The sequence below is a fragment of the Myripristis murdjan genome, chromosome 4 (genome assembly GCF_902150065.1).
Source record: "Myripristis murdjan chromosome 4, fMyrMur1.1, whole genome shotgun sequence".
NCBI lineage: Eukaryota > Metazoa > Chordata > Actinopteri > Holocentriformes > Holocentridae > Myripristis > Myripristis murdjan.
In genome coordinates this window covers 21,069,150-21,096,224 of record NC_043983.1, presented here as the reverse complement: position 1 = coordinate 21,096,224, position 27,075 = coordinate 21,069,150, and the positions used below count along the sequence as shown (strand labels likewise).

Genomic DNA, 27,075 nt, shown 5'->3' with positions numbered 1-27,075 from the left:
GACCATCTGTGGTTCACTGTGCTACAGAGAAGGCTCGGGTGCCCTGTGCTCTTACAAGCAGCTCCGCCGCTGTGATTCCCTGAGTGGTTCCTCGGCGTGGTTTTGTCTCAGTACATCGCCTCAGTGTCTCGGATGCTTCCAAACGACAAACTGAAAGTGCTTCCTAGTCTCTTAGTCACACCGCCCCCTTCTCGTTTCTTCTTCCTGTTCCAGTTGAGCAAAGAGGCGGAGCTCTGGCCCTTGGCTCCGCCGAGAAGACGCTGCCGAGTGTTCTCTTTGTCACTGCCGTGTGAAAGCAAAACAGATCTCCTCTCCACCTGGAAACACACACACCAACACACGTAAACAGCAATCACTTGCATTCCTGCCAACACACCCTTGTACCCCTTTTAAGCTACCTTAAAACTGCACTACCACCCTGGACTTGAGCTGGATGTAAACAGGTTTACTCAGCATTTCAGTCTTGCATTTTGAATCCTGCAACAGCCCCAAATAATTATCATCTTATGCTCACACTGTAGGGTTGGATGATTGTGACACCAGTTGACCTGGCAGTGAAATATATGTCCTGGGACGCTGATGTAGACGTCACGCCACCTGCGTTTTTTAGTGTGGGTGGTCCCCGGTAAACAAAAACAAACAAACAAACAAACAAAGTGTCACATGTCCTTACTTGGCATAAAATTGGTATTCCACACCCATACCTGCGTGTCATGTGAGTGCAGTGTGACGACACTGAGCTCCACTCCTCTGTCACTGCAGCTCTTCAGCATGTGGACCACCTCTCCATGCTTGGCCCATTTACAGTCCTGTCCATCCACAGCCACTATGTAGTCTCCTTCCCTCAGTCCTGCCTCCTTCACACACAAACATTTAAGAATGACAGAGTAAAACGCAGATTAGGGATGGGCGATATGTTATCGTTTGCGATATATCGTCAAAAAAATTCCCCACGGTAAGAATATGTCATCTCGCGATAATAACGATAAACTCCTGTTGATGATGTAATTACGTGCGCAACGCACTTGCCGCTGGGAGCCGGCAGCTCACACGTGTAGCACAATAACAAGCATGGCGGAAGGCGGGGCTGATAGCGAAGAGCTCGTTGCTAAACGAGGCTCCAGCTCGATTATCTGGAACTGGTTTGGCTACAGTAAGTCTGACGTGGAGCAAACATCTGTCATATGTGAAGTTTGCAAAAAAGCGGTGATTACAAAGGATGCAGTACAGGTGTACTACTTAAACTTAATTGGTATAGTTTAGTAGCGTATTTGACTACAGTAAGTATTATTTTTGAGCAGTATTTGTGGGGTTCTCAAGACTGAATGCGGTGATAGATTTGTAGTCAAAAAGATGGAGTTGAATTGTTTTATATTTTTTATCGTCACTTTTATCGTTATCGCAATAAATGCCAGAAATTATCGTGATAAAATTTTTAGTCCATATCGCCCCTCACTAACGCAGATTATTCATTTTTATCTCAGAACAGTAACATACCGTAGGTGTGTGTCTGCTGTGAAGTCGGTCACTGGATGAACACACTGAACGTCAGAACTTGGACTTTGGTGATTTAACTTGTTACAACTGGGAACGAACAACCACCTCACTTTACTTTACAATGTAAAAATGCTCCCTCCTTGTGCATTGGTGATATATGGGCTGGTGAGTAGCTGACAGACAGATGGACGGCAGAACCCATACATGTGTGTGAGCAGGATTGTTTCAACTTGTCGATAAAAGACGAATGGAGTCTTACCGCAGCGCAGCCGCCAGGTACGACTCCTGCCACAAGGACAGGAGAATCTCCTCTCAGCGTGAGGCCAAGGCCACCCTCTTTCCTCTGAAGACAGATCAGACGCACTGGGCCCCAGCGCGCCCGTGCACAAAACACAGACAGGGGTCCCTGCACCAAGGAAGAGGACACACACATTGTCACCATAACCATCATCATCATCATCATACCACTCACTAATAAAAATTGAATGATGCAGTAATGCAAAACATTTTGTAGAAGTTGGAATTGGGAGGAGTTAGAATCACGTTTGGTCCTAGGCTCTCTCCATGATCACTTCCACTAGCTGTTGTAGTTTAAGAATGGCTTTTATTTTGTTGTTAGGACAGTTGTGTAGTATTGACAATTTACAATTGTTCCTTTTTATGGAGGGTTGGCTGAATAAATGGTCAGATGTTGAATTTGATTTATATTTAAATCACTGTGTGGCCATTACCCATCTGGGGAGGGGCCAAAACAGTTGATTATTACAAAGGAAACACAGCAGTCAGTTTCTCTTACCAGTCTTTGAAAGATGTCAGTAACTTGGACCGTAGAGAAGTTGGGTGGAGTGATGTCTGGTTTCTGATGGGTTTGAGCTATCAATAAGAGAAACCACAATCACTTACTGTCATTTAATTATGCAGTCATAACAACTTATATGGTTTGTAGAAGATACATACACTGTATCTCTGGAGCCTCAGCGGTTTCATCAAAGTCATCTTCCTGGTCCAGCTCAGAGTACTTGTCCAAAGAACGTTTGTGCATTATGGACAGCACATCCTGCAGGATGTCCATTTTCCTCAGGATTTTGCACAGACTATGGACACGCATGGCCTCCTCATGTCTAATGACTGCACGCCGCAAGTGGGCTTTACCTGCACAAACAAAATTTCCAGAGTTTTTTTTATGACACCAGAGGGCTCTTTGTGATTCATTGCTCATGTATGTGCACTCACCCAGTTTTCGTCTTTCTTCTGGGTCTCGCAGAACCTGGCTGAGCGATGGCCCTGAAGGAGCACTGACATAAAACTGAAGGAAAGCCTTATCTGCTTCGTTATTACCCTCCTCGTCCTCCTCATCAGACTCTAAAGAACAAGAAATACAAAACACACATGTAGGTATGTATACACAGCCCACACAGACAGTGCACACAATTCTCCTAAACAGGAGCCACACACACTGAGCCCAGTATACTTTTTGTCCACTTATTATCTGAAAATATAAGTGAACATCAGTGTGCTGTGATGTTTTTCATGAGCCTTCAGCCAATGAAATCCATTCAAATTCCACTGTTCAATTTCTAAACTAAACTCACTTCTTTTTGCCAGATTAGAGTGCTTTCTAAAGTTAAGAAGAGTTAATTATTTCAGGACTTCACATGGCACAGACAGATGACAGTTTGGCAGTGGAGGCAAAGAAGCAAAAAGGCAGAAGTCAAACCCAGCACAACCAGAGTTGTCTTTGCTATAGCCAATAAAAAAAAAAAAAAAGATAAATATGTGCTTGTATTTTGTTTGTTTTTTTGCTAATCCTCTCATAACTGCTGTTATGAAAGACAAATGTAAATTATAAAAGCTGATTTTCCATACTATCGGTAACAGATGAACTAAAGTAGATTAGATTAGATGTATTAGATGTACTCACGTGTGTGGTCACAGAGTGCAACAGCAGCGTAGTAGTGAGAGAGAGCACGGAAGTGTTCAGATTTGACCTGAACCATGGAGGCCCAGGAGAAAGGCACATAGTCCTTCACCAGGGGCTGGGACATCGTCTGCTGCACCAACGAGTAGACATCCGACACCTGGGAGATGCATGTGTATGTACCCAATGAGAATGGCACAATATGAAAAGTAGGCCAACTAGACTTGTGTGTATGTGTGTATGTGTTTGCTTCAATGTCATTATGCTCACCCGTGCAGCCTCTTGTGCTAGGCGGAGTTGTGAGGTGAAGTGTGTGTCTTGCGTGGTGAGTGTGACGCGCTCAAACACACACTCTTGCACCTGGGCGACCATCAGCCGCACCAGCATGCAGAGCGACGGCCCGCTCATGTCCAGACTTGGGGCATTGGAGAAGTTTTCTTTGAGGTAATTAAATGCACCTATAAACACAGACAGACACATACACACACACATGAACACACGCACACAAACATGCAGAAACACACACGCAATTGGACGTGCACAAACAAAAACAAAAATGGATGAATCCAAAAATATTTACAAAATGTAGATACACATAAAGTCACTTTTCAAGTAGCAGAAAATATTAATATGTTAAAGGGGTTATAGCTGTTCTGTTTTAATATACTATGTATTATTACAATTAGATTTTATGTGCTTAAAATATGATACTTAAATTTTATTTTAAATGTGTTTCAACTCTGAAACACATTTAAGTTCATTTGAAGTTCATTTTAACAATGACTTTACCTTGTATGAAACATGCTATATATAATATGCTATATAAACTGTACAGTATATATCAATATGGTATATATACTGACTTGAGCTTGTGTGTGCTGTTTCAGTACCTGCAGCTCTCTGGAAGGCGTCTATAGCTCGGTCTATGCCAGCAGTTGCAGAGCGGTCCTGCCGTGCCCCGATCTGTGTGTAGAGAGCTCCTATATTGAACAACACACTACCCTTCTCAAAGGCCAACGCACGCTGGCAGGACGGGACACCAGTCAGAGAGTCATACCTGGAGGGTAGATGAGAAGGGGTGCAATTACACTCTCTATTCTACTTGAGTTTGTGTCACCAACCCGTGAAATCAAATCTTTTGTTAACTTGTATTTTCTTGTAAAATCATAGAACCAATCTCTCTATTCACAGGCTTGGTATGGCTGTCCTCGGACTAATCATTTGCTTTCCTGAAATTCATCATTGCATCACACATAATATTTTCAGTCACCACATATCATTCCTGATCAATCAGAGAAGCCACATTCAGTCAAAATGTCCACTGCTGGTTTGCTCTAGCTCACTTGATTGAATGCAAATGGTTAACAAGAAAATAACGAAATGAATTCCCACTCGGCATCTATTCTGTAAACGTTCATTGTGCATTACTACTTCAGAATTGTGTAACCTAAGCCATTTGTTGTAACACTGTGCGGACAACAGGTGTGTATGTCTAACCAGTGGAAGTGCACTCCCAGGTTCCTGTGTGGGGGGAAGAAGCGCTGGTCCAGGTAGTACAGCTGGTTGTAGTACTCCATCAGGAGCTCCAGGCCAGCCTGGTTACGACTGGGGGTACGCATGGCCTGGCCAAAAAACAACAGCTTAGTGTAAACAGACATCCAAAAACATACACACACACACAAAATCAAGAGCAATTTACAAGCTTTTAGCAATTAACAATTAGGGATTACACAGCTTTATGTTCAACTCTATGACACTGGTGACTGTGTCTATAGTTTTGGTGCTTTCACATGTTCCCAGGGCTAATTTTGATTGTTTATCAGGAGAAGTTTCCTCCAGCTGGTGCATATCAAACACATCAAACCTCAAATGTCAGAATTAGTTTACTGGATCACACCAGGATCTATTTTCTGCAACATTATTGCCGTTATTTTACAAGTAATTAAGTACATAGAGATGGAGTAATGGAAAGCTGGCTGAAATTTAAAGTTAATGTTCCAATTTTTGTTTACACCACTTTTAAAGTGATTTCTTTTATGCTTTCCACTTGTCTCCATGTCTCTCTACTTGCAAAAACTAACTAGAGGAAAAATAATTATACACTAGGTGAACATATTTTTTTTTCCTGTTTGAGGCAGAATGGATGTTTATTAACCTGTCTGAGCTCCATAAGCTCTTTGATCTCCTGATCATAGTCGGAGCTGTCCTCTCCATAGTGCTCACAGATGAAGTCCTAGAGAGGAAAGACAACAGGTGAGATAATAATGAGAAAGTTGTTATGAGTAATTACGAAGTAAAGTAATAACGAAGCTGATTAAGCCTCCCATGTAGCTCAGCAGCTACCATCATCAACTATTGTTTGATCAAGCTGTCTTCACTTGTGTTATTCATCAACAAATACAGCCAACAGCCACAGGTAATCATTTGCTTTGTTTTTATTGCATTTACTTCAAAATGGATAGAATAGGTGCAGGGCCATAAATTCAGTAAATTCCCAACTTCAATTAGAGCAGGTCCAGCAGTTTGTCGTTAATGCAACATAATCTACTGTCTTCCTGCAAGGCATCTTGTACTCTAGTGTTGTTTTTTTTTTAAAATAACTTGAATATGTTTATATTGCTTATATATATGTTTAAATTAGGATGCTGTTTTTTTAAGGGCCTGTTTATAAAAGTGTTTTGTTTAGAGTTTTTTTTTTTTTTTTTTTTTTTTACTACACATTAAGTGTTTGTTGTGTACACTCTCCCACCCCTAGTTATGAATGTCAAACCTCCCCTAGTCCTGTGTTGCGGGATGAAAATATATAGCACTGCTTATTAAAGGTTTGTAAACTGCATTTACATTGAAACAACTTCACCTCGTCCAAAAATCTTTGCATGGCATTTTTATTATTCGCTTTAAGAAAAATATGCAAGAAACAGCACAGAGCAGACTTGTCAAAACTTGGTCACCCTCATGTAAAATGAGTAGTTTGCTGGATGTGATATGAGTCCACATGGTGGTGAAATATCCTCATTAGTTGCCCCCCTGCTCCCCTGGTTTGGTCTTCCACAATACTTTATTACTATCCCTCCATTCTCTTCCATAGCACAACAAAATAGTTCCCAAAATAAGACTTTTAGCAGATAAGCAAACAAAAATGAAGCAGATTATGCTTATGTAAAACTGTGTTCCTGTACACATTTTTTGTGTAATTAAAATTACTTGTGACGCTACTATCAGGCCATTTCTTCTTGGCACAAGGCTACTATGAGGTCATTTCCTGCAGACACTACCTGCTAGATCTACTTTGCAATTCAAATTGGAAAATAACAAGGAAGGAGACATTATATTTCCTCATAAAACAAGTACCAGGACATGTTGTATTTTTGCATTGGAATAATCCGCTTTCCTCACATTCATTTATGTGCTAAAACTGTTATTTTGGGAGCTGTTTTGCCACAGTATGGAAGTGAATAGAGAGATAAAAACACAGTATTTGAAATTAGCAGCTTAGAAGAGCACAGAGCAACTAATGAAGATATTTCACTGCCATGTGGACTCATAAAGCCCAGGTGACTATAAAACCCAGTAATCTACCAAGTTAGGTTTTGCATTAATATCAAATTTTCCTGTCTTGAATGAATAACTTGTACTGTAGTTTGAAAGCAGTGTCAAAGATGGAAACACTGCTTGTAAAATAATCTCAAAACAGTGATGCCTTTTTATTTTAATTTGAATACTAGTAATATCCCACCACTCTTTTAGTCAGGTCTACAAATAGTTAAGGAATGAAGCAGAGAAGGAAGTCGAAGATGATGAGTCACAGAGGGGAACAGATGGACAGATGCACTTTATTCACCTGGACAGAAACAGTGAAATCCACCTCTTTGGTTTCTTTTAGGCCAAGCGGGATCATGGGAACGTTGACTGCTTCACTGGGAAAAGAAATTTATATTTGTGTATAACTTCAAGATATCAAATGTACATCTACATGCATGAATACACATACAGGCCTATAGTCACATTTTATTTGCCCTGCCATCTGCTTGTCCACAAACCCACTGGGCATACTGCTCAGTACTTCATCCGCCTAATAGGCCAAAGCCAAGTATTAACCCTTAAGGCCCTACAAACCACCACCACAACACACACGACCCTGCACACACTCCATGGGTCATTAATGACACTCTAATCAGGGGATTTATCCCTCCCAAGACCCAGGGCTAGAGAGGAACAAAAATCTCCTAGCTGTGCCTGGCTATATGCACGCTTACACACACACACACACACACACACACACACCACCCATATGCTCTCCAAAATTTGCCAAAACCACCACAAAAATCTGCAGACATGAATATGTGCACAAAAACACCCACACGTGCTCCACATGTGCACACACTTTGTGGGTGTAGAGTGTGAACACAAAAATGCAATAGGGGCTTGTTTTCTCTAATTATAGTTCTTGTTAGTCTAATGAGGGTGGCCTGGAATGCAAATACTAAATAGTGATGACATATGGTTGTGTGTATCTGAGTTAGTGTGTGTGTGTGTGTGTGTGTGTGTGTGCTTCCTACCTGTCAGTCTGGTAGACCTCCATGCTGCTGTTGAGCTCCTCAAGTTCTTCTTTAAGGAGCTGCAGGTTGGAGTTCACAAAGCTGAGCTCCAGAGCCACGGTTTCCTTCACCTTGTTGTTGGTTGTGGCCCTGAAGAACAACAGAGCATCCGTCTGCTTTAATCCACCATTTAATCCAACATACTGTCAATTTTTACAGTCAAATATTAGAAAAAAAGACCCTGAGGTGAGAAAAACAAAAACTTTAGCTTAGTTAGACAGTGGATCCAAGCATAATAAAGGATGTAGATATGATACAACAATAATCAGAAAACACACAAAAACCGGTTAGGTAATCTTGTTCAAAACAGTTTTTTGCCCATTGTTCCTGGAAACGTGTTGTGATGTGTGATGACGCAGCCTGTGCTCCGAGGTTGGAAGGCATGACTCAACAAGTTCCTGGTGCTACACTGGGGGTTCATATCGAAAGTAACACAAAGCTAGTTAAAAAGGGCAAAAGGCATAATTAACAAGTTCTTGCCACTGAGCACGAAATAAATCTGTCACCAGTAAGGTGGGTACGCCTGCATAACTTCCACAAATAATTCCCTTTATTAGGCTCAGATGTTCCTCACTGAGCTCTGATAGACATTCTCTGGGCTCTTACAATAGTTTGCTATCATAGTGTCAGTCCCTATAACAGTGTATTAGGGCCATTGTGTGGAGCTGGGGTGGGGGCGGAGTGGGGCAATATTCAGAGCAAAAAAATCAGAAGACATAAATTTACAAGAAAAAAACAACTCAGCCATTCTCTGAGATTAAAGTGGTACATTTAAGAGACAAAAACTCACACATTTCAGAGAAAATATCGAGATTATTTCATAAATTTGTGAGAAAAACAAAAAATTTCTCTGAGTTTGAAGTCATAAGATTAAGAGAAAAAAAATATGAAAAAAAAAATAAATTCTGAGATTATAAAGGAGAAAAAAAAAAAGAAAAACAGTTATTCTTTAACTCTTTTTTTGGTCATGGAACCACATTGGTTCACTTTACAGGGGTGAATCAATTAATGTGGATATTTTAAGTAATAAACAACACACACTTGATATCTATCCCAAATGTCATGATTCACCTTGAATATGACTTGAGGGTTGAATTTGTTGAATGTTTTACTAAAATGTGGGAATGTGTCACAAAGTTGTAAAGAGCTACACAAATGGACCCATTGTTTAAGGTCTAGCCTACCACTCCAAATCCTCTCCTTTTCATGTATTCATGCACCTCTCCCCCTCTCCTCCATCATCCTCTATCTCTTGCTCTCCACTCCTTTTAAAATGTAGGGGAGGGGCTTTGTGGTGAGTAATGCAGCTCTCATTGCTGTGTGTGTGTGTGTGTGTGTGTGTGCATGGGTGGGAGGGGGTCTGATGCCGACGCACAATGTTCCTGGAACTCTGAGGCATCACTGGGTTACCATGGTAACTCGATAGACTATAGACTTCGCTTGAAAAAGCGGCCTGGGAAATCCCCATAGTTATGCAAGCATACATTTTCATTGGCTCCTTTATGCGAGAAGTCCAAGGGCCACGTAATAGTGGCCGGCACACTGGCACATATGAGTTACATGCACAAACAACACCTCCCACATAGAACGTAACTGGACCACGGAGCTCCAAAAATTAGACATGAATAGATCCTGAGCTAAACATTGGATGGATGACAGTGCCTCGTTTGTCAGTGGAGGTTTAAAGCCAGCTGGGAGTCTCTCAAAGAATACACATACGCATGCACGCACGCACGCACGCACACACACACAGACAGACTGATGTAATGATGGTCCACTGGCAATACTCATCAGCAGTTTCAATTGTCAGGGGGGAGGCTGCTCTCTTCACAATAGACCACAAACACACAGCATGGAAACCAAACAGGCCCACATCCTTAGAATAATTTCAGTGATTAACACATAAAGATGTGTATGACAACTTCAAGATTATATTAATATCATTCATGATTAAATAGTGGAAATTTAGCCTACTATCTGCAATATAAGCCGATTATAGGTATAACTATTTCCTAGTGTGATTTTGAGAATCCAGTAGTCATGGTTTGTGCTCATATGGGCAGATTTGATCTTAAAGTCTACTTATATTTTCACAAAGAGGAGCCACAATGCCTTTGCTTATCACTGCAGTAGTTCAAAGTCAGATCATTGCCTGTTTGTAGAGAGAAAACGTAGTTCTCTCACTCTGACTACCTACAGCGATTCTCCTATATCGCTCCAACACCCTGGACCAACAACTGAGCAGGAAAAAAGAAGTCCCAGTCTGTCCCTCCATATGTCCAGGTGTTGTCTGCTCTCACCTTCCTGCTTGTACACTGGGACGCTCCAGAGGGAAACAGGTAACCAGAGCAGCATACCACAGCTACTGGTCTGCCTCAACTTCAAAAATATGGCGGATGACATGATTAAAGTGGCACAAGACTCCAAAAGAGAATTGGTGGCCTGCCAAACACAATGGAGCAACAGCCTGCACACTTGCACATCAAAGCACGGTCTCCAAAGCCATTGTTTATTTAAATCATAAACATTAACACTCCATAAACATGCAATTAATCTTTGATGCCATCTGAAACCAGAAAAATATGGTTCCCCACTGTCCAGTGGGGACCTAAAACTTTTCATGCTTCACAGCACAACATGTACCTTGACCCGGCTGCTGCTGGGGATGCATTTTGCATCAGCAAGAAATCTATTTCAATGACTGAATAAAAATTAACTAGGATCTGATAGCTAACTTGTTTGTTTCTATGTGACATAAGTTATGCCCTGACCACATGAAACGACAACCCTGACGTCATGGGTGCACTCACTCACCGTGCCAAACATAAACCTAAGAACCTGCACATTTTTTGACAATCACGTCTCAACTCTCAAATTCAAAACTGCCATTAAATAAAGCCTCAGTCTTTATCAAATATTATTAAATGACTAGTCTCTTTGTTTTTTTAAAACAAACTTATTTTATTCATTAGTGTCTGTTTTGTAAAACAATTTTATTGCATTGTTTATATCCACCTCTTGGCTTCCTATAGTGGACTTTCTAAAGCAGATTAAATCAAAGCAAGCAAGGATTTCAAAATGCTACGATTTATATCTGAAAGCTAAAACTGAAACACATTATTGCACACAATCAATTGGCCAGCCCTAATATGAAGCAGATGTTGCAATACCAGAATAATTTGGATTAAATTTATTATTCGATTCAGTCAAGCAAATATCATTGGCTAACCTGTGGCGAAAATTAAATGAAAATTTTTAATTCAAATGTTTTTGACTGTCATCACTGGATGTAGACAATATCGAGAAAATGTGAGAACGTGAAGTCCTTCCCATGCAGGGAGGGGCCTTTGGGGTTGATTTCTCCTGAGTAGAAAAATCAGATTCACTGAGGGCGATCCAATCAGAACACAACCACCTGCACACGCCATTTTACTCTGATAAAGTGGCATGTGAGCTGAGCTTTAGCTAGCAATGGCATCAGATTTTCTCACATTAATTCTGCTACTACAAGCCTCCAAAGTCTAAGTTTTTATCAAGTCAGCAGCAAAGTCAGTTATTAAAAACATTTCCTAAAATATAGCTCCAGGCACTAGCAGCGTAAGACCTGCAGTTATTTCAGTTCAAACAAGCAGAATATTTCCATCTTTTCTGGACAGATGAGTCACAACATTAGCATTACCCTTCAAGGGGCACGCCCATTCAACCCTGCAGGAATGTATTACTGTAGAAAATACAGCCCTTAAAACTTGCCTTTATTACTGATACTGACTTGCAGGAACTCTGAATTTTTGGTGGACAGAGAAGATAGTACTCAATAAAAGTACTACAAAAGAAATCCACTTTTTAAACTGGGCTTACCATCCATTCAACATGCATACACACAAACTCAGGGGTTAGACACACCGCTGAACTTCAACTTTGAACTCCCCTGAGGTAATGTTAATCTGAGCTGTTAGACCACCTCATCTTCACCTCTCTCTTCATCTCTCCCACTCCCTCTCTCTCTCTCTATCACACATACACATAAAACACATACACACACACACTGCTAGGGTCAAGCCAAGGACAATCTGATTAGTCAGCTTTAAATGGGCTGCCAAAGAGCCCCCTCACACACACCCACTTGCACGCACATTCAACACACTGTAGCGACTGAGCAAAAACTCTGTCTCACTAGGCCTATATCTACATGAGAAGAAGAGAAGAATGCAAAACTATCAGAGCGGCATAGAGTGACCCTTCTAATATTTTTGAGCTGAACTGAATGCTGTCAACCTCCAGTCCAGATTAGAGCAAGTTAGTGTGAGCTGAGCTGGATTCCCACAGATAACACACCCCATAGCACATGCCAGCACATAAAATGACGTCTTCATCAGCCAATCAAAAGCTCTGATGAGTTACACCCCCCCCCTTCATCTCTAATTAGTGTCTTAAGCCCCCTCGCCCCCCCTTTACTGCCACTACACACACCACGACCTAGTTCCACAGCATTTTAAGAGTGCTGTGTGTGAGACAGGGGAAAGAAAGACATGTTTGTGTGTGTGTCTCTGTGCAAATGTGTTTGTGCATGTGTGTGTGTGCTATTCCAGCTGACCAGAGGGGGAAAAAAAACAAAAAACAAAAAAAGTCTAACACTGCCAGACAAATAAGTGGGGGATGAGCTTCCCGGGGCTCCGCTGGGAATCTCTGCATGGGAACAGGAGGGGAGGCAGACACAAAGCCTGTTGATTAGAGGCAGGCTGTGTGGGGGTCCTCTTTGTCTCTCTGACCCGCCGTCCCAATAGAAGGGGAGGAGTAGTTGTTTTATTTCCCTTACTTCAAGTCATCACTGTTTAAGATAGTCTGAACAAAGAGAAAGAACAGTGCTTGACAAAAGTGTGGCTAAATCCCTGCTAATTCAGTAACAAGCCCAATATGATATGTATAATGTTTCCCTGACTAAGCTCTTCTCAAAACTTAATTAGCTGCAGCCAAACAAGTGTGATGGGGCAGGCACGGGGTGGTGGTGGTGGTGGTTGTCTTTTAATTAAAAGCACTGTAGTTTTCTGCATTGATCTTATTAGATTGTGACACAGCAACAATAAAGAAGCAGAATGTAGCTCCGGGCCTTAATTAAGTGGTCACCACCACATCACCACCTCCTCTGCCTCCTTCTACTCTCAAGTTAACAGAGATAAAAGAGTGGTGCAAATATATAGAAACACATGATATTATATTAACCTACTGCTGAGTGAATGATGAACAGTGTAGCCTGAGAAACAGTTGAGAGAGACAGAGTAAATAGGGAGGGAGAGAAAGTGAGACGTAGAGAACAGAGAGAAGCTGGGAGACCGGAGGGGATAAAGATGACGCTAATGTTCTCAGAGCGCACACTTTGATGTTGTGCCACTATTTCTAAAACTCGTGCTGCGCTCTCTGAATGACAGCTGGCTGCTTTAAAACTCAAGGCCAGTGGAGCTCTGTATGGTCTGTGGAGAGCCTCGGCGGTGAACATGCTGCAAAGTCATGCCGCTGTCAGGATGGAGCACTGCTGTTACACCATGAGTACGGAAAACATTAGGAAAACAGGTGTGTGCACAGCTACAGTTACACACACACACACACACACACCATGATTAGAGAAGACACAAAAGCGGATAGACAGACCCATAGATGTACGTGCACACACACACAGTGGAACACAAACAGAGCCATAAAACTGGGTGGTGCTGGTGTATGCCTGTGTTTGGAGGGGGGTGATCCCTGACCTTTTCCCACCACAGGGCTGGGGGGCTGGCCTGGGAGCCTTTGGGACCGCAGAGCCACAGTGCAGGACTCTGCCACATGAATGACAGAGCTGACTCGGACAGCAAGTTAACAAAGAACAATTACGGCAAAGGAGAGCTGAATGGCATTTACCATTATGTCAAACAGAAAGAAAGCTGATCTGGGAGAAAGTTTTATCTTTCACATCAAAATAAGTGACATAGGCAAGGGTCACAACTTCCTAGATTGTATACTCTAAAATGGTTGATGAATTCAGGCCTGTACAGCAAAAAATATCCATCGTAAACCTTTCCATCTAGTCAGTGAAACTGTTCTTTAAAGCAAGTGGAAAAAATGCTGATAGGGTAAGATGACATTTTTTCTTATTTCCCATGAAAATCAACTTGTTTCAATATTGTTTTAAATCAAATGTAATTTTGTTGACACTGGTCCAGCGACAGATCTTGTGTCAAGATATTGCCAAATAAATAAAGTACAATTGTCAAAGCAAATATAATTGCACTGCACTGTAATTACAAATGCAGTGTTGATGTGGAATTTTCTCTGCTGATAACCTCTCATGCAGGAACACATCTCTGGTTCACTTTGACCTTTGGATCAGTCTTAATTTATATGCAATTGGATATTATTTAAACCATTTAAACTTGATTAAGTAGTAAAATTAAGACCAGACTAAGACCAGTCTGCAACAGCTCCAACTGGGCCAAAGGATGGGTCAAACAGGAAATGCAACTGTGTTTTATGATCTTGTAAAGCACAGCTTACTGTGGAAAAAAGAGGGAGAAAAATAAAGCAAAAAAGGCTGCCAAGTTCACTAGTGTAGAAACCAGACAGCCAATTATCTGTCTTGCACATCACAAATGACAGACATGTTGAGATGGGCACATCTGACGCAGCGTTGATCACTTTCTATACATGGAACAACTTGATTTTGTGGCAGCTGTGCACAAAAGATGAGCCTAAATGAGAAAAAGAAGGGTCTTAGATGCCTTCTCACCTGGATAAGAGGGCGCTGCTCAGTATTACTCCCACCCAAGGAGACCCACCCAACACCCCACTCCATCCCAGAAACCTCACCTGAAGAGGTTCTCTGCCCCGGCTCTCATGCGCATCTCTTTGTTGATCTGCTGGTTGATGCGAGCTCGCCGGTGCTGCAGTTTACTGCGCTGAGTCTGGGCAAAGGGATCACATCCCTGAAGAGAGGATGAGAGAAAAAAGAAAAAACAAATAAGAGAGAGCCAGCAACAAGAGTGGGCAAGTGACACAGAGCAAGGGAGAGGCACTTCTGTCATTTACTGAATGTCACAAAAGTGTACTCATAAGACTAAGTATGAGCACAACACCCAATTAGCCTATTAGCCAATAAACAAATTAGCCAATTGGCTGTCTGAGGACTTCCATAAGCTGTTCATAATGTAACCAGCTCATCCTTTCAACCGTGGAATGTAGGGATAGCTTTTTCCCCTAAACACATCATGTTTTTAGCGTTTCAACTAAAAGTGTGAATGAAATGAAGTCCCAAAAAAATCTAACTTTGAAAGTTGACTTTGACGCTTGATAGAATAATCAGAGGACCTTTATGGTCCTCTGATTATGACCTATTGTGTATATACTGTGTCCAGTATATACTGTGTCCAGTATGCACACACAAACACATAGACAGCCATGCCACACAGCGCTCTATATCAACTGGAGTTAGCAGTGAAAAACACTGTTCATGTTACTTGTTCTGCATGCCAGAGATGTGGGAATCAAAGAGCATGTCATGTCTGAGATGTAACTCAGGAGGAGAGGAGAGGAAAGCAGTATGACATAAGCAACCATTAAGCCCTCTCCTCAAATGGATGATATTTTAATAGAAAATGGACCTAGTAATATGTCAAAGCCTTACGTCTTTCTAAAGATTTAAAGGCCTCTTAAAAGTATATTACATTATAAATTGCGATTATAGAGACAGAGATTAGACAGAGATATTCAACAGACATATTTTATTATACTAAAAGTGTATGGGAAGGTTTTTTCTTATATTCTTTGTATTGACCGAATTCATTTTACTTTGTTATGTGCTGTGTTTATTTTTGAAGAGATATGGATTTTGCTCTTCTAGTGTTAATAGGTATGTTTTGTGTTTTACTGTTCCTGTGCAATGTCCACAGAACATTCTACTGTAACACAAGAATTTCCCAATTTGGGATCAATAAACTACACCTATCTATCTATCTATCTATCTATCTATCTATCTAACACCACAAGCACAGCCATCCTGCAGCTCATTACTGTTAGATGCCTGTTGAATAAAATCATCTACCTATCATACAATGCACCACTGTGTCACACTTATGGAGTAACCAAATGTACCAGAACATGACAAATGAAGTGGCCATACTGTAAACATGCCAAATACTCCCTCTCTTTATCCCTCTGGTTCCTTCCATTACCTCTTCCAGGCCAATCTTCTCTCTTTTTCTCTTTACTTTCTCCCTTTATCTTTCTCATTCCCTCTCACCCAGTTAAGGTGTTTGTTTAGCAAGCACACGTCAAGTAATCCTCAGAGTGCCTGTGTGGATTAGGCTTCTGGCTGTGCTCCCAGTACCACCTCTGCTCTGCCATCATGGAGGCACCCGATGCTTGACATCTGTGTGGATAAATCCTGAAGCTTGTATGTGAGTGCTTTCTTAAAAACTTTTTATTATCCAGGCAACTCTGGCTGAGTGTGCATGTTGTTTTCCAGCAACACCCAGCATCACATTCACACAGTCAGTTTTGCATGTTTACACCTGTAAGCTGTCTTGTACAAACCTAGTCTTGCTGAAGGTATTGGGTTAAGGTGCCTTGCTTAAGGATTCAAGGATTCAAGGAACTTTATTGTCATACCAGTTCACACTTACATGCTAGTGGTACGAAATTAGCACTCAGGTCCCGGTATAAGCCAAAAGGGCACTTCACTCTCCCCACTCGTATCCAGCCAACAGTTACAAGGAATCAAACCAAGCACCACTTCCCTTACCTCTGTGTCAGAGGTTATAAAACATTTTCATGTTACAGACACCAAAGTGTTACAATTGGCCGTATAGTTCAATGTTTCTTGCATTATCCAATGTATTACATATTTCAGGGCAGCTTGGCTGCTAAGCAGAGGACAGACACAGCAGGAGCCAGATGTACTTTCTCTATCTTGTTATTTAGGTCTGTTGCATTAGATACACGCCCAGTCAACATTCACACACATAGCATCACACATTCTAGAAACAAGGCATGGACAGTGGTTGGCCTGTCCATGTCCGGGTAACTGGCCAATTATTCTCGGTTGCGTTTAAGTCCAACCTATGTACGGGGCAGGCCCAAGCCCAAGAACATAAATGTGTATCATTTCCTGATATCGGGGCGCTTTTTGACTGAGATCCTGTGGGAGCTCTGTCACACTGAGACCAGCGCTGCTTTGCTTTATATGTGACCATAATAAATATTGCATCAGAAAATAGAAGACTGACTCCGGTCTGTACTTGGGCTTTCAACAAAAGAATCGGGAGCTAACAATTGGTGCCGTGACCCGGATTGACTGACTCTGAGACCGTGTCCGATTGAGGACCGCCGGAGTCGATTGGAGGAGAACTTTTTTCAGACAATTCCAGGGCCCTAAAACAAAGGTAAAGCAGAAAACCTTTTCCATCTGAAATTTCTGCACATTGGACATACTAAATTAAATTGTCTGATTAATGCTACCCTCTGATCGCTAAATTCGCTAAAATCATAGTAGCCTAAAATTATGGGAAAATAAATAACTGTGTTATCAAGTGAATGGTCACATGTAAAGTATGAACACATAGACTCACGTGAGGGAAGGTGAATAAGTGTCCTAGTTCTAATTTAAATTCTAAAATCTAAAGGTTTTATAGGACGCTAGAGTTTCCACTTAAAGTGATGCCGGATTATTGCCAAATAACCAGAGACCAGAGAACAGAGAAAGTCTGATGTCAGGAAAAGGTTCTGATGTTGGGAAAAGGTTCTGATGTCGGGGAAAATCCTGATGCCACTAGGTGAAATTTCCTGTATTTCTGTAGACAACAGGCCTAAGGTTCAATAAGGATACAGGGAAAGTTTGTTATTTTTCATACCAATGTGGGGTGGTTTCCTACTTGATTGATGTTTTTACTGTGCATGTGGCAGTGTATCGAACAGTTGAGACTGGTCGAGAATTCCTGCACTGACACAGATCTCAAGTAGTTCTGAAAGGGGGGCATTGGAATAGATTAGAACGGGGATTTTTTAGTTTAGGGTGTTGCAGAGGTGGTGAATTAAAACGAGTGGTTAGACTGGGAGAACCCCCAGCGATTAAGCGCACAGAGCACTAGGCTCCGTGTAGAAGCTTCTTAATCGGGTCCCCACTCGGGCACTGTGCCATTCACCCTCTCTGAATAACACGTGTACATATTTCATGATGTTGCAAAAGGTTATTGACAAATGGAAGGACTGTAAACCCGGCTCCTTCTGGTCGGTGCTGTTAGAAACAGTAAAGAGGTGGCGTAAGAAAGCTACAAAGGAGGCAAAAGCAAAATTTCATGAGACAGGAGTATGGCAAAGAGGATGGGCAGAAAAAGAAGCAAAAAGGACAGAAACATTTCTGCCTAATTGCCAGTGTTGTTTGGGAGAAGTTAAATTCCCCATGCACGAGGTGCCAGTTAAGACCTTGACTTCTCCGGAGACACACTGTGCCGAGTTTAGAGATAACACGTCCAAACCAAAAACAATTCAGACTCAATGTGCCAGGCCCAGAGACAAAACAATTTCACCAAAAGCAACTGAGATTGCTCCGGCACCCACAACCTCGCCCCCTCCCTTCGCTGAGGCAAGGGCGATGTTGGAAGCAATCCAACACCAGATGCCTCAAAGTGAACCCACCAGCTCGAAAACAACTAGCACGCCTCCAAATACCACTTCTGCTATGGCAGAAGTAGAGCTACCTAGTTCAGTCGTTTTGTCTGATACCTTTGAGCCCCCAACAGAACAATCTCGATCAGACGCTACACCGTCTGAACATGAATACGTGAACAGCCCTGGAGCTGCAGGTGGTGACAACACTGTACATGGGGCACCCTTTGCTGTTGAGCGAAGAGGGCTCCGTGATGGGAGAGTATCTGTTGATTCATCACGTCACCCTCACAGGCATAATCATGGCAACATTAACACTTGTTCAGACACCCATCGTCGTCACCATCAAATGCCTTTAGTGACAGCAACCACCACTGGAGGCCGCACCTTTACCTCTTATTCGCCCTTTTCTCTACTAGACACAACACTGATTAAGACCAAGCTGCCTGACATCAACAAAGGGGGCGCGCCTTGGATAAAGGCATTTTTGGAGACATGCGCAGGCGTAGTCCCTGCTCTGGGTGATTTCAGACGTGTGTTTGCAACTTGCACGTCCTTGGGAATGTTGAGAGAAATAGAGCAACACTGTCTGACTGATGCAGACCCAGACGATGTGCCTTTGAGTCACTTGGTTCATTCTCTTTGGCCTGCCATAAGAGAAAAGTTTCCGGTGCAGATGCGGTCAGCTGAGTTGAGTCGCATCCCACCTGATGAGGATGAGAAAGGGGCTGCGTATTTACTTAGAGTACGGGAAATGTGGCAGGACAGAACTGGTGAAGATCCTGTTGACAATGAGACTCTTGAATTGCTATTTAGGGGAGCAGTTGAGGCTTCAGTGCCCCCGTCTACACAAGCTGCACTCAAAAAGGTGGTAGGACTGCCTGTCATGAACTATCACATGTGGGCGGCCCATGTCACTCAATACCTGGATAATGAGCTTGAGCAACGCATTCAGGAGAAAAAAGATTTGTTCTCTCTTAAGACACAGTTGGTTAAATCACAACTAAGGGAGATAAGAGATAAAGAAAAACAGAATAAAGCATCTGTTAAACAGCTTCTCCAACAGGCTCCTCCTCAAGTGCCACCCCCTGTGCAGCCCCCTCCTCAGGTGCCTTACAGCCCTCACCCGGAACTAACACCCTACCCTCATTCACAGGCGGTAAAACAGAACAGACCTTGTTGGTTCAAAAACGTTTGGCGAGGCAAACTATACGATCACAAGCCCAAATCAAGGCCAGGCAGAGATGATACATGCTACACATGCAGAGGCTACAGACACTGGGCTGCACGTTGTCCGACCTACTCACAACCACCAGACTTCCGTGTTCCACAATATGCTTATGACATTTATCCGCCCCCACAGCATGGTTCTACTATGCCCTGCATGAACCAGATCAGGTTGCCATAGTCAGGTGCAGAGGGCACCAAAAAGGAGATGGAGGGGACCATATAAGGTGGCTGAAGTTACATCACACTGTGGGAAGGTGTGGTTAACAGACGACAGGCTAAGTGACTGGATACACAAGACCCACTGTGTGCTGTCCCAGGACCCAGACGACAGAACATTGACTGAGGTTCGGACTGACTTAGGAACCTCTCCTACTGACACTGACTGGACACTTGACCTTGACTGGGACACACTTAGACACGGAGATGGCCATAATTGTATATAGGAGTGTATATATACTTTCTATTTTATTTCTATTTTTATCTATTTCACTAGCACAGTGCTGGGGTTGTTACCATTGCATTTCACTGCTGCTGTACTTGTACATTCATGCATGTGACAAAGATGGATCTTGAATCTTGAATATTGTACCATGAGACTATGGACGTGAGGCAACAATGCGGCAGATATCAGAAATCAGAAATCTTAATTGTCATTATGCCAAAAGCATAACAAAATTATGGGGGTTTTCCATTTCCAGCGTTTCATCAGAAGAATAAAGGAGAAACAACTAACAACAAGATTAAAAAAAATATATGAAAAGCAGTTTAAAAGCGACCGAAGCCTCAGTTAAACCATAATAACATAGCATTCACACACAACAGAAGTACTTATGTACTTACGTCAGCAAGCGTATGGTGGAGGTCACTGTGCGTGCTCAAAAGGGACAGCCCTTATCTCATAACATTGGCGACAACGCCATTTAAAGGATATCACTAAATATTTCGCACCATGGACAGGATACAGGGCCTGTCTCTCTCTCTTTCTCTATTTTACACACATACACACACACACAAAGCATTTACACCACCTTTAATAGCAGCTTTAAATGATAGGCCTTTGAATTACTGGAATCATGAAATGCACACACATAATTTGAGTTCAGATTGCATAGTCTGGAAATATTAGAACCATCCACTTTCCATGGAAAGTTCTTGCAAGAAACAAGTTGTGTGACAGACTGCAATAAAGGCTATTTACATTTAGACAACATAAATAAATTCAGGGTTATGAAGGAAAATATGCAGATGTGTTGGATTCCGGAAAATAAAAGAATAATGAATTGCTATAAAATGACAACACATTAAAATATTAAAGCTCAGAGAGAGCGGAAAGGGCTGGGGAGTTTTTCTGATACAGAGGCTTCCTGAAAGATAGTAATTGACTTTATTGATATGGGGGTGACTGGAATCTAATCCTAAACTCTACCCTGGATTCAACATCAAGGATTAAACATAGGTCTGAGAAAACTGCAAATGTCCTACGTAAAGCGTGTAGAGAACTGGGGATAATAGATGTCTGGAGAACCTTACATCCAAAAACAAAAGCCTATACATATTATTCTAATAGACACGCCACGTATAATAGATTGGACTATTTCTTCATGTTTAACAAAGATATATCAACTGTCAAAAACTGCATTATCGGAACAGGAATACTATCGGAGCATGCAATGGTTACCTTAACAGTAAAACTAAATTCAATAAAGGGGAAAATTTGTGGAGGATGAACAACTCACTTCTGCAAGATGAAGATTTTAAAGATACTGTTAAAAAAAAAAAAAAAACGCTAAGTGAATACTTAGAACTAAACGATACTGAAGAAATATTAATAGCATAATCTTGTGGGAAGGGGCGAAAGCTGTCTTAAGGGGAGAAATAATTAGATACTCATCATAAGAAAAAAACAGCAGGAAAAAGCTAAGACAGAACTTGAATCACAAATAAAAGTACTAGAAGACAAACATAAAAAATCACATGATCCAGAATTAAATAAACAATTGAAAACGAAATGAGCTGACTTAGATAAAGTGCTGACAGAAGAAGTAGAGAAATCCTTAATACTTACTAAACAAACACATTATGATGGAGGAACGAAATCAAGGAAAGTTTTAGCCTACAGACTCAAGAAACAAAAAAGTAAATCTTATGTCACCAAGTTAAATCTGGATGCAGATGAAGTCCTAACAGAAAAAAATGAAATTGCAGATGCATTTGCAAAATATTATGAGGCATTAAATAAAGATGATAATGACAAAGTATATGCAAAAGAAACTGAGGCATATCTTGAGAAACTAAAGCTAAAACAAGTTTTACCAACACAAAATGACAAACTTGTTAGGAAAATAACGGAAGAGGAACTATTAAATCAAATTAAGATATTAAAAAAAAGAGACGTGCCCAGGAGACGATGGCTACCCTAATGAATTTTATAAAGAGTTTCAAGGATTGCTTTTACCCCTTTTATATAAAGCCTATAATTTTGCGTTAGAATCGGGAACCTGGGCAGCAACATGGAATTCATCTGTAATCACTGTCATCCATAAGGAGGGAAGAGATAAAACAGATAGATCTTTCTATCGTCCAATTTCATTATTAAACACCGGCCAAAAAAAAAAAAAAAAAAATATTAACAGCCATATTAGCCAACAGACTTAAAGTTATCATGCCAGATTTAACAGACAATGACCAGTCTGGTTTCATTCCCAATAGACTCTTATCAGACAATATAAGGCGCACACTTGACATCATCGATTACTCAGAAAAAATAGTAAAGACACTCGATGCGGAGAAAGCCTTCGATAGGGTCCTGTGGCCATTTTATTTTTCCATATACACAAGGGAACAAGACAAGGGGACCCACTGTCTGCACTTATCTTTGCTTTATGCATGGAACCGCTTGCTGAAGTGATAAGGAAACAAAACAAGATAAAAGGGGTAACTATAGGTTCAGAATGTCATAAACTGGCACTATATGCGGACGATATTATGTTATATCTTACGTCACCAGAACATTCAATTCCAGAACTAATGAAAATAATAAAAGAATATAGGGTCCATTCAGGGTATAAAATCAACGAAAGTAAATGTGAGGTTATATGTATAGGTAACCAGGTTACAGACAAATTTAAAGGAAATCTCGGATTTAAAGAACATGGTGGATTGGCACTCCCAGACCTACAAAAGTACTTCCATGCCACCCAAATTAGCATTATAATGAAATGGACCAACAATAACACAAAAGCCAAATGGTTTAAGATAGAAAAAGAACTAGCGCCACTTTCAATAAAGACCTTACTGTTCATTGAAAAAAAGATATTACACAATTGAAAGGACAAAACAAATGGACTAACATTACGATGCACCACTGGAAACAGGTTTGTAAAAGATATAAAATAGACAATGACTTATTTTATCTGAGAGAAATGGCATGGGATCCCCAGTTTAGACCAAACAAAATGGACAGCGTGCTAAAGGTCTGGGCATCAAAAGGACTGCAAATATACTCGCAATTATTTGTCAACAAAGACATTGACTCATTTGAGACTATATCAAATAAGTATGAATTAGCTCAGTCAAATTTTTATAAATACCTGCAACTTAGAAATTATATCAATACCTTTCAGAAAAAGCCAGTGGAACCAAAATGCATCATTTTAGGAATAACCCAAGCTGAGCTTACAATAGAGAGAGACAAATACTTATTCAGGATACTTAGAATTGCAGCTCTGAAGCAAATAACGAGAAACTGGCAAAAACCTATTTCACCTCTTTTCAATAAATGGAAATTAACAGTAAACAATATTTTAGAAATGGAAAGAATCACATATAGAATTAGAAATCAAGAACCAGAATATCTGAAAAGATGTCATAGGTGGTTTGAATATATGGAGAACAAATAAAAATCTAAAAAAACAATTGGCTGCTCCTTCATTAATGACCTGCCAGAACAGACTGGCCCTAGATTTCCTCTTAGCTAAAAAAGGAGGTGTGTGTGTTATGCTCCTCAGGACTGTTGCGTCTTCATCCCAGACAATACTGCACCAGACAGCTCTATAACTCGAGCTCTTTATAGCTTAAAGACCGTATCAGAAGAATTGGCAGAACATTTAGGGATCCCTTAGCTGATTGGCTTGATCTACATTCGAAAATTGGAGAATTTTGATAGTTTCTGCATAAATTCCCTGCACCACCTCCTTATAGATTAATTTAACACCCCAGAAAGATGATTCCTGTGGTCTCCCTCCCTGAGCCCGGGGAGGACGAGACTGAAGTGGACCTGGACGAAGACGACTACGATGAAGACCAAGACCGTTTTTGTATCCCTGAACCCCATAGACACATGATATACGCTAATGCTAATACATAACCATATACTCGCATACACATAGGGGCGTGATACTTATAGGCTTTCATAGAAATGTTTACTGTTTTCCATAAATTGTGCAAGATGAATTGCTGCTGATAGTTGCTAATAACACTTACACATAGCCAGCTTACACATATCTGCTGACATATAGGTTGCTAGGAAGGTAGGAACATATGCCTCTGCTTAAGATTTAAATTATGGGTTTTTGTTGCTGATAAAATAAGAGTATACCAAAAGGGGGCATTAAAACCCGATGCCTGATTGTGTTGCTTATTTAGGCTGGGAATCACTGGCAGTTTGGGGGGGCTGACTGGCTGGTTTTCCGCCTAAAGCGGTACCGCAATGAAGAATAACATTTTGACCTAGTTTTGTTGACATAATAAAATTATGTCAAAAGGGGGATTGTTACAATTGGCCGTATAGTTCAATGTTTCTTGCATTATCCAATGTATTACATATTTCAGGGCAGCTTGGCTGCTAAGCAGAGGACAGACACAGCAGGAGCCAGATGTACTTTCTCTATCTTGTTATTTAGGTCTGTTGCATTAGATACACGCCCAGTCAACATTCACACACATAGCATCACACATTCTAGAAACAAGGCATGGACAGTGGTTGGCCTGTCCATGTCCGGGTAACTGGCCAATTATTCTCGGTTGCGTTTAAGTCCAACCTATGTACGGGGCAGGCCCAAGCCCAAGAACATAAATGTGTATCATTTCCTGATATCGGGGCGCTTTTTGACTGAGATCCTGTGGGAGCTCTGTCACACTGAGACCAGCGCTGCTTTGCTTTATATGTGACCATAATAAATATTGCATCAGAAAATAGAAGACTGACTCCGGTCTGTACTTGGGCTTTCAACAAAAGAATCGGGAGCTAACAAAAGTAGCCACACATCAGGCCACGGACGCCCAGGCAGCCCCATATGGGAGGACTTTTCTTGTTGTTGATATTGTATTGAATTGTTTATAGGTGAGATTATAGAGGATGGAATACAGCCTATGATTGGAATAGTCATCTGCATACATTTTGTGATTGGGATAATTTCTACGTAAGTTAATTTATTCCTCATGTGGCTGGGTACCCCTGGGACAACATCAGGCACCCCTGGGGGTTTCCGAATCCCAGTGTGATACCCTTAGCTCAAGATTTTTGCTGTTCCATGCAGTGTGTGTGTGTGTGTGTGTGTGTTTGTTTGTGTGTTTGTCAGTCAGCAAAAAAGTGCTGCCACAAAAAGGATCCCCTCATTTTAGCAGTTGAATACATTCTTAATTGGACACGGCAAAAAATAAGGGGTTTTAGGCACGGATTAAGACATTTTGGACTTACATCATGGACATTACTAAAACGCACCTCAAATATTCAATTAATGTAATTTCTCAGGGGACCTAAACTTAGTTCTGGAGACCGTAGTAATTAACAGTTATTAATTCCTCTTTGGTTTTACCTTAATTTTATACAATTTGTAATATTATTTCTGAATTATTCCGGAAATGCTACATTCAGGGATATCACGAAAGCCTTAATTGCCCCTTAGGTCGAATTAAAGAAAAGATCGGGCCTACCCCTGAGAAAAATCTTAATTTTGTTAAGTCATTTGTCTTCAATCTTCAATTACGTGAAATGGAGGGGTTCCAACTTATAATTAAGAAGTTATAACGGTAAATGTTTTTGTTTTTGTTTTTTTTTTTGTTTTTTTTGTTTTGTTTTGTTTTTTTAAACAAAACTAAGGACATCTTAAGGGTGTGTTTGAGTGTGTGTGTGTGTGTGTGTCAATAGGTGTCTCACCTTTCGGATGCTCCCACCGTGGCTCCCCTCTGCCGTGGATAATGTTAGCGGCATCTCTTCGTCCGAGGCAGCGTCTGACAGGGACAGCTCAAGTTCTCTGCGGGGAACGTCCATGTCGGTGTTTTGCCATTAATTTCCTCATAATTAAAAGTGCCATTACCAAGACATCGTGGTTTGAGCTAGCCCTAGATTACAGTGACAGCTTTCAGTTGCAAAAGCTTACAAAGGAGATAGCATAAGTCGCGACTTAGCCATCATCATCGCACCCAAAGCGTTAGCTAGTTACCTAGTCGGGGTTTTTACCACTTGCCTTGTCGCAGGTTCCTCCATCGTGAAGCAAGGACACCAGCGGCGAAGAAGTCGCTACATGTCGTAAAAAGTCTTTTTGTCAGTTGAAGAAATAAAAAAATCCAGGGGAATTCAAAGCTCCAACGGTCATGTGTATAATCCAGAAAACTTCTGTTATCCAAAACAACTTCTGCTCACTACATTATGATAGGCTACCACCTCCTCCGCTCGCTTTCTTCCACTTGTGCAGCGCGAGCTTATTCGAAGAGGCGGGCCGAAAATGTCGAAGTTGACCAATCAGAGGCTTTTCCACAAGATCGACGCTACTTTTGACAAATCAACGCGAGGATTACTTCCAACAGACGGCCTGCGCTGACCAATTGGAAGTCTCGTAAGACCACCCCCTCCTTTCTGCGGGGCGTTTCTATGGCAACGCGAGGGCTGTGGCGTGTGTGTGTGTGTGTGTGTGTGTGTGTGTGTGTGTGTGTGTGTGTGTGTGTGTGTGTGCTATACTTGTGAGGACCCATGTTGAGACGACACTGTTATTGTGAGGACGTTTGGGGTTATAGGGACATTTTGGATGGTCCTCACGAGGGACACAGCTAATTCCGACTTATTGGTCAAGGTTAAAGAAAAGGTTAGAATTAGGGCTGAGTTAAGATTAGGGTTAGATTTAGGCATAATTTAAGATTAAGATTAAGAGGGAAGAATAAGATTAGGGAAAGGCTGTAAAGAATGAATGCAAGTCAATC

General features: G+C 41.3%; 1 protein-coding gene across 1 annotated transcript; it reads right to left on the bottom strand.

The window, feature by feature from the left end:
• rhpn1 (rhophilin, Rho GTPase binding protein 1) lies at positions 1-26,540 on the bottom strand. Its single transcript, XM_030049663.1, has 16 exons — positions 26,346-26,540; positions 26,036-26,132; positions 14,857-14,972; positions 7,975-8,103; positions 7,257-7,332; positions 5,571-5,648; positions 4,913-5,037; positions 4,306-4,472; positions 3,686-3,873; positions 3,419-3,575; positions 2,731-2,859; positions 2,455-2,649; positions 2,294-2,370; positions 1,757-1,903; positions 705-857; positions 1-317 (listed from the first exon to the last, which is right to left on the bottom strand). Exons 1-16 carry the CDS (start codon positions 26,363-26,365, stop codon positions 108-110), a joined length of 2,064 nt encoding a protein of 687 aa, XP_029905523.1. The 5' UTR covers positions 26,366-26,540; the 3' UTR covers positions 1-107.
• Between the last annotated feature and the right edge of the window lie 535 nt (positions 26,541-27,075).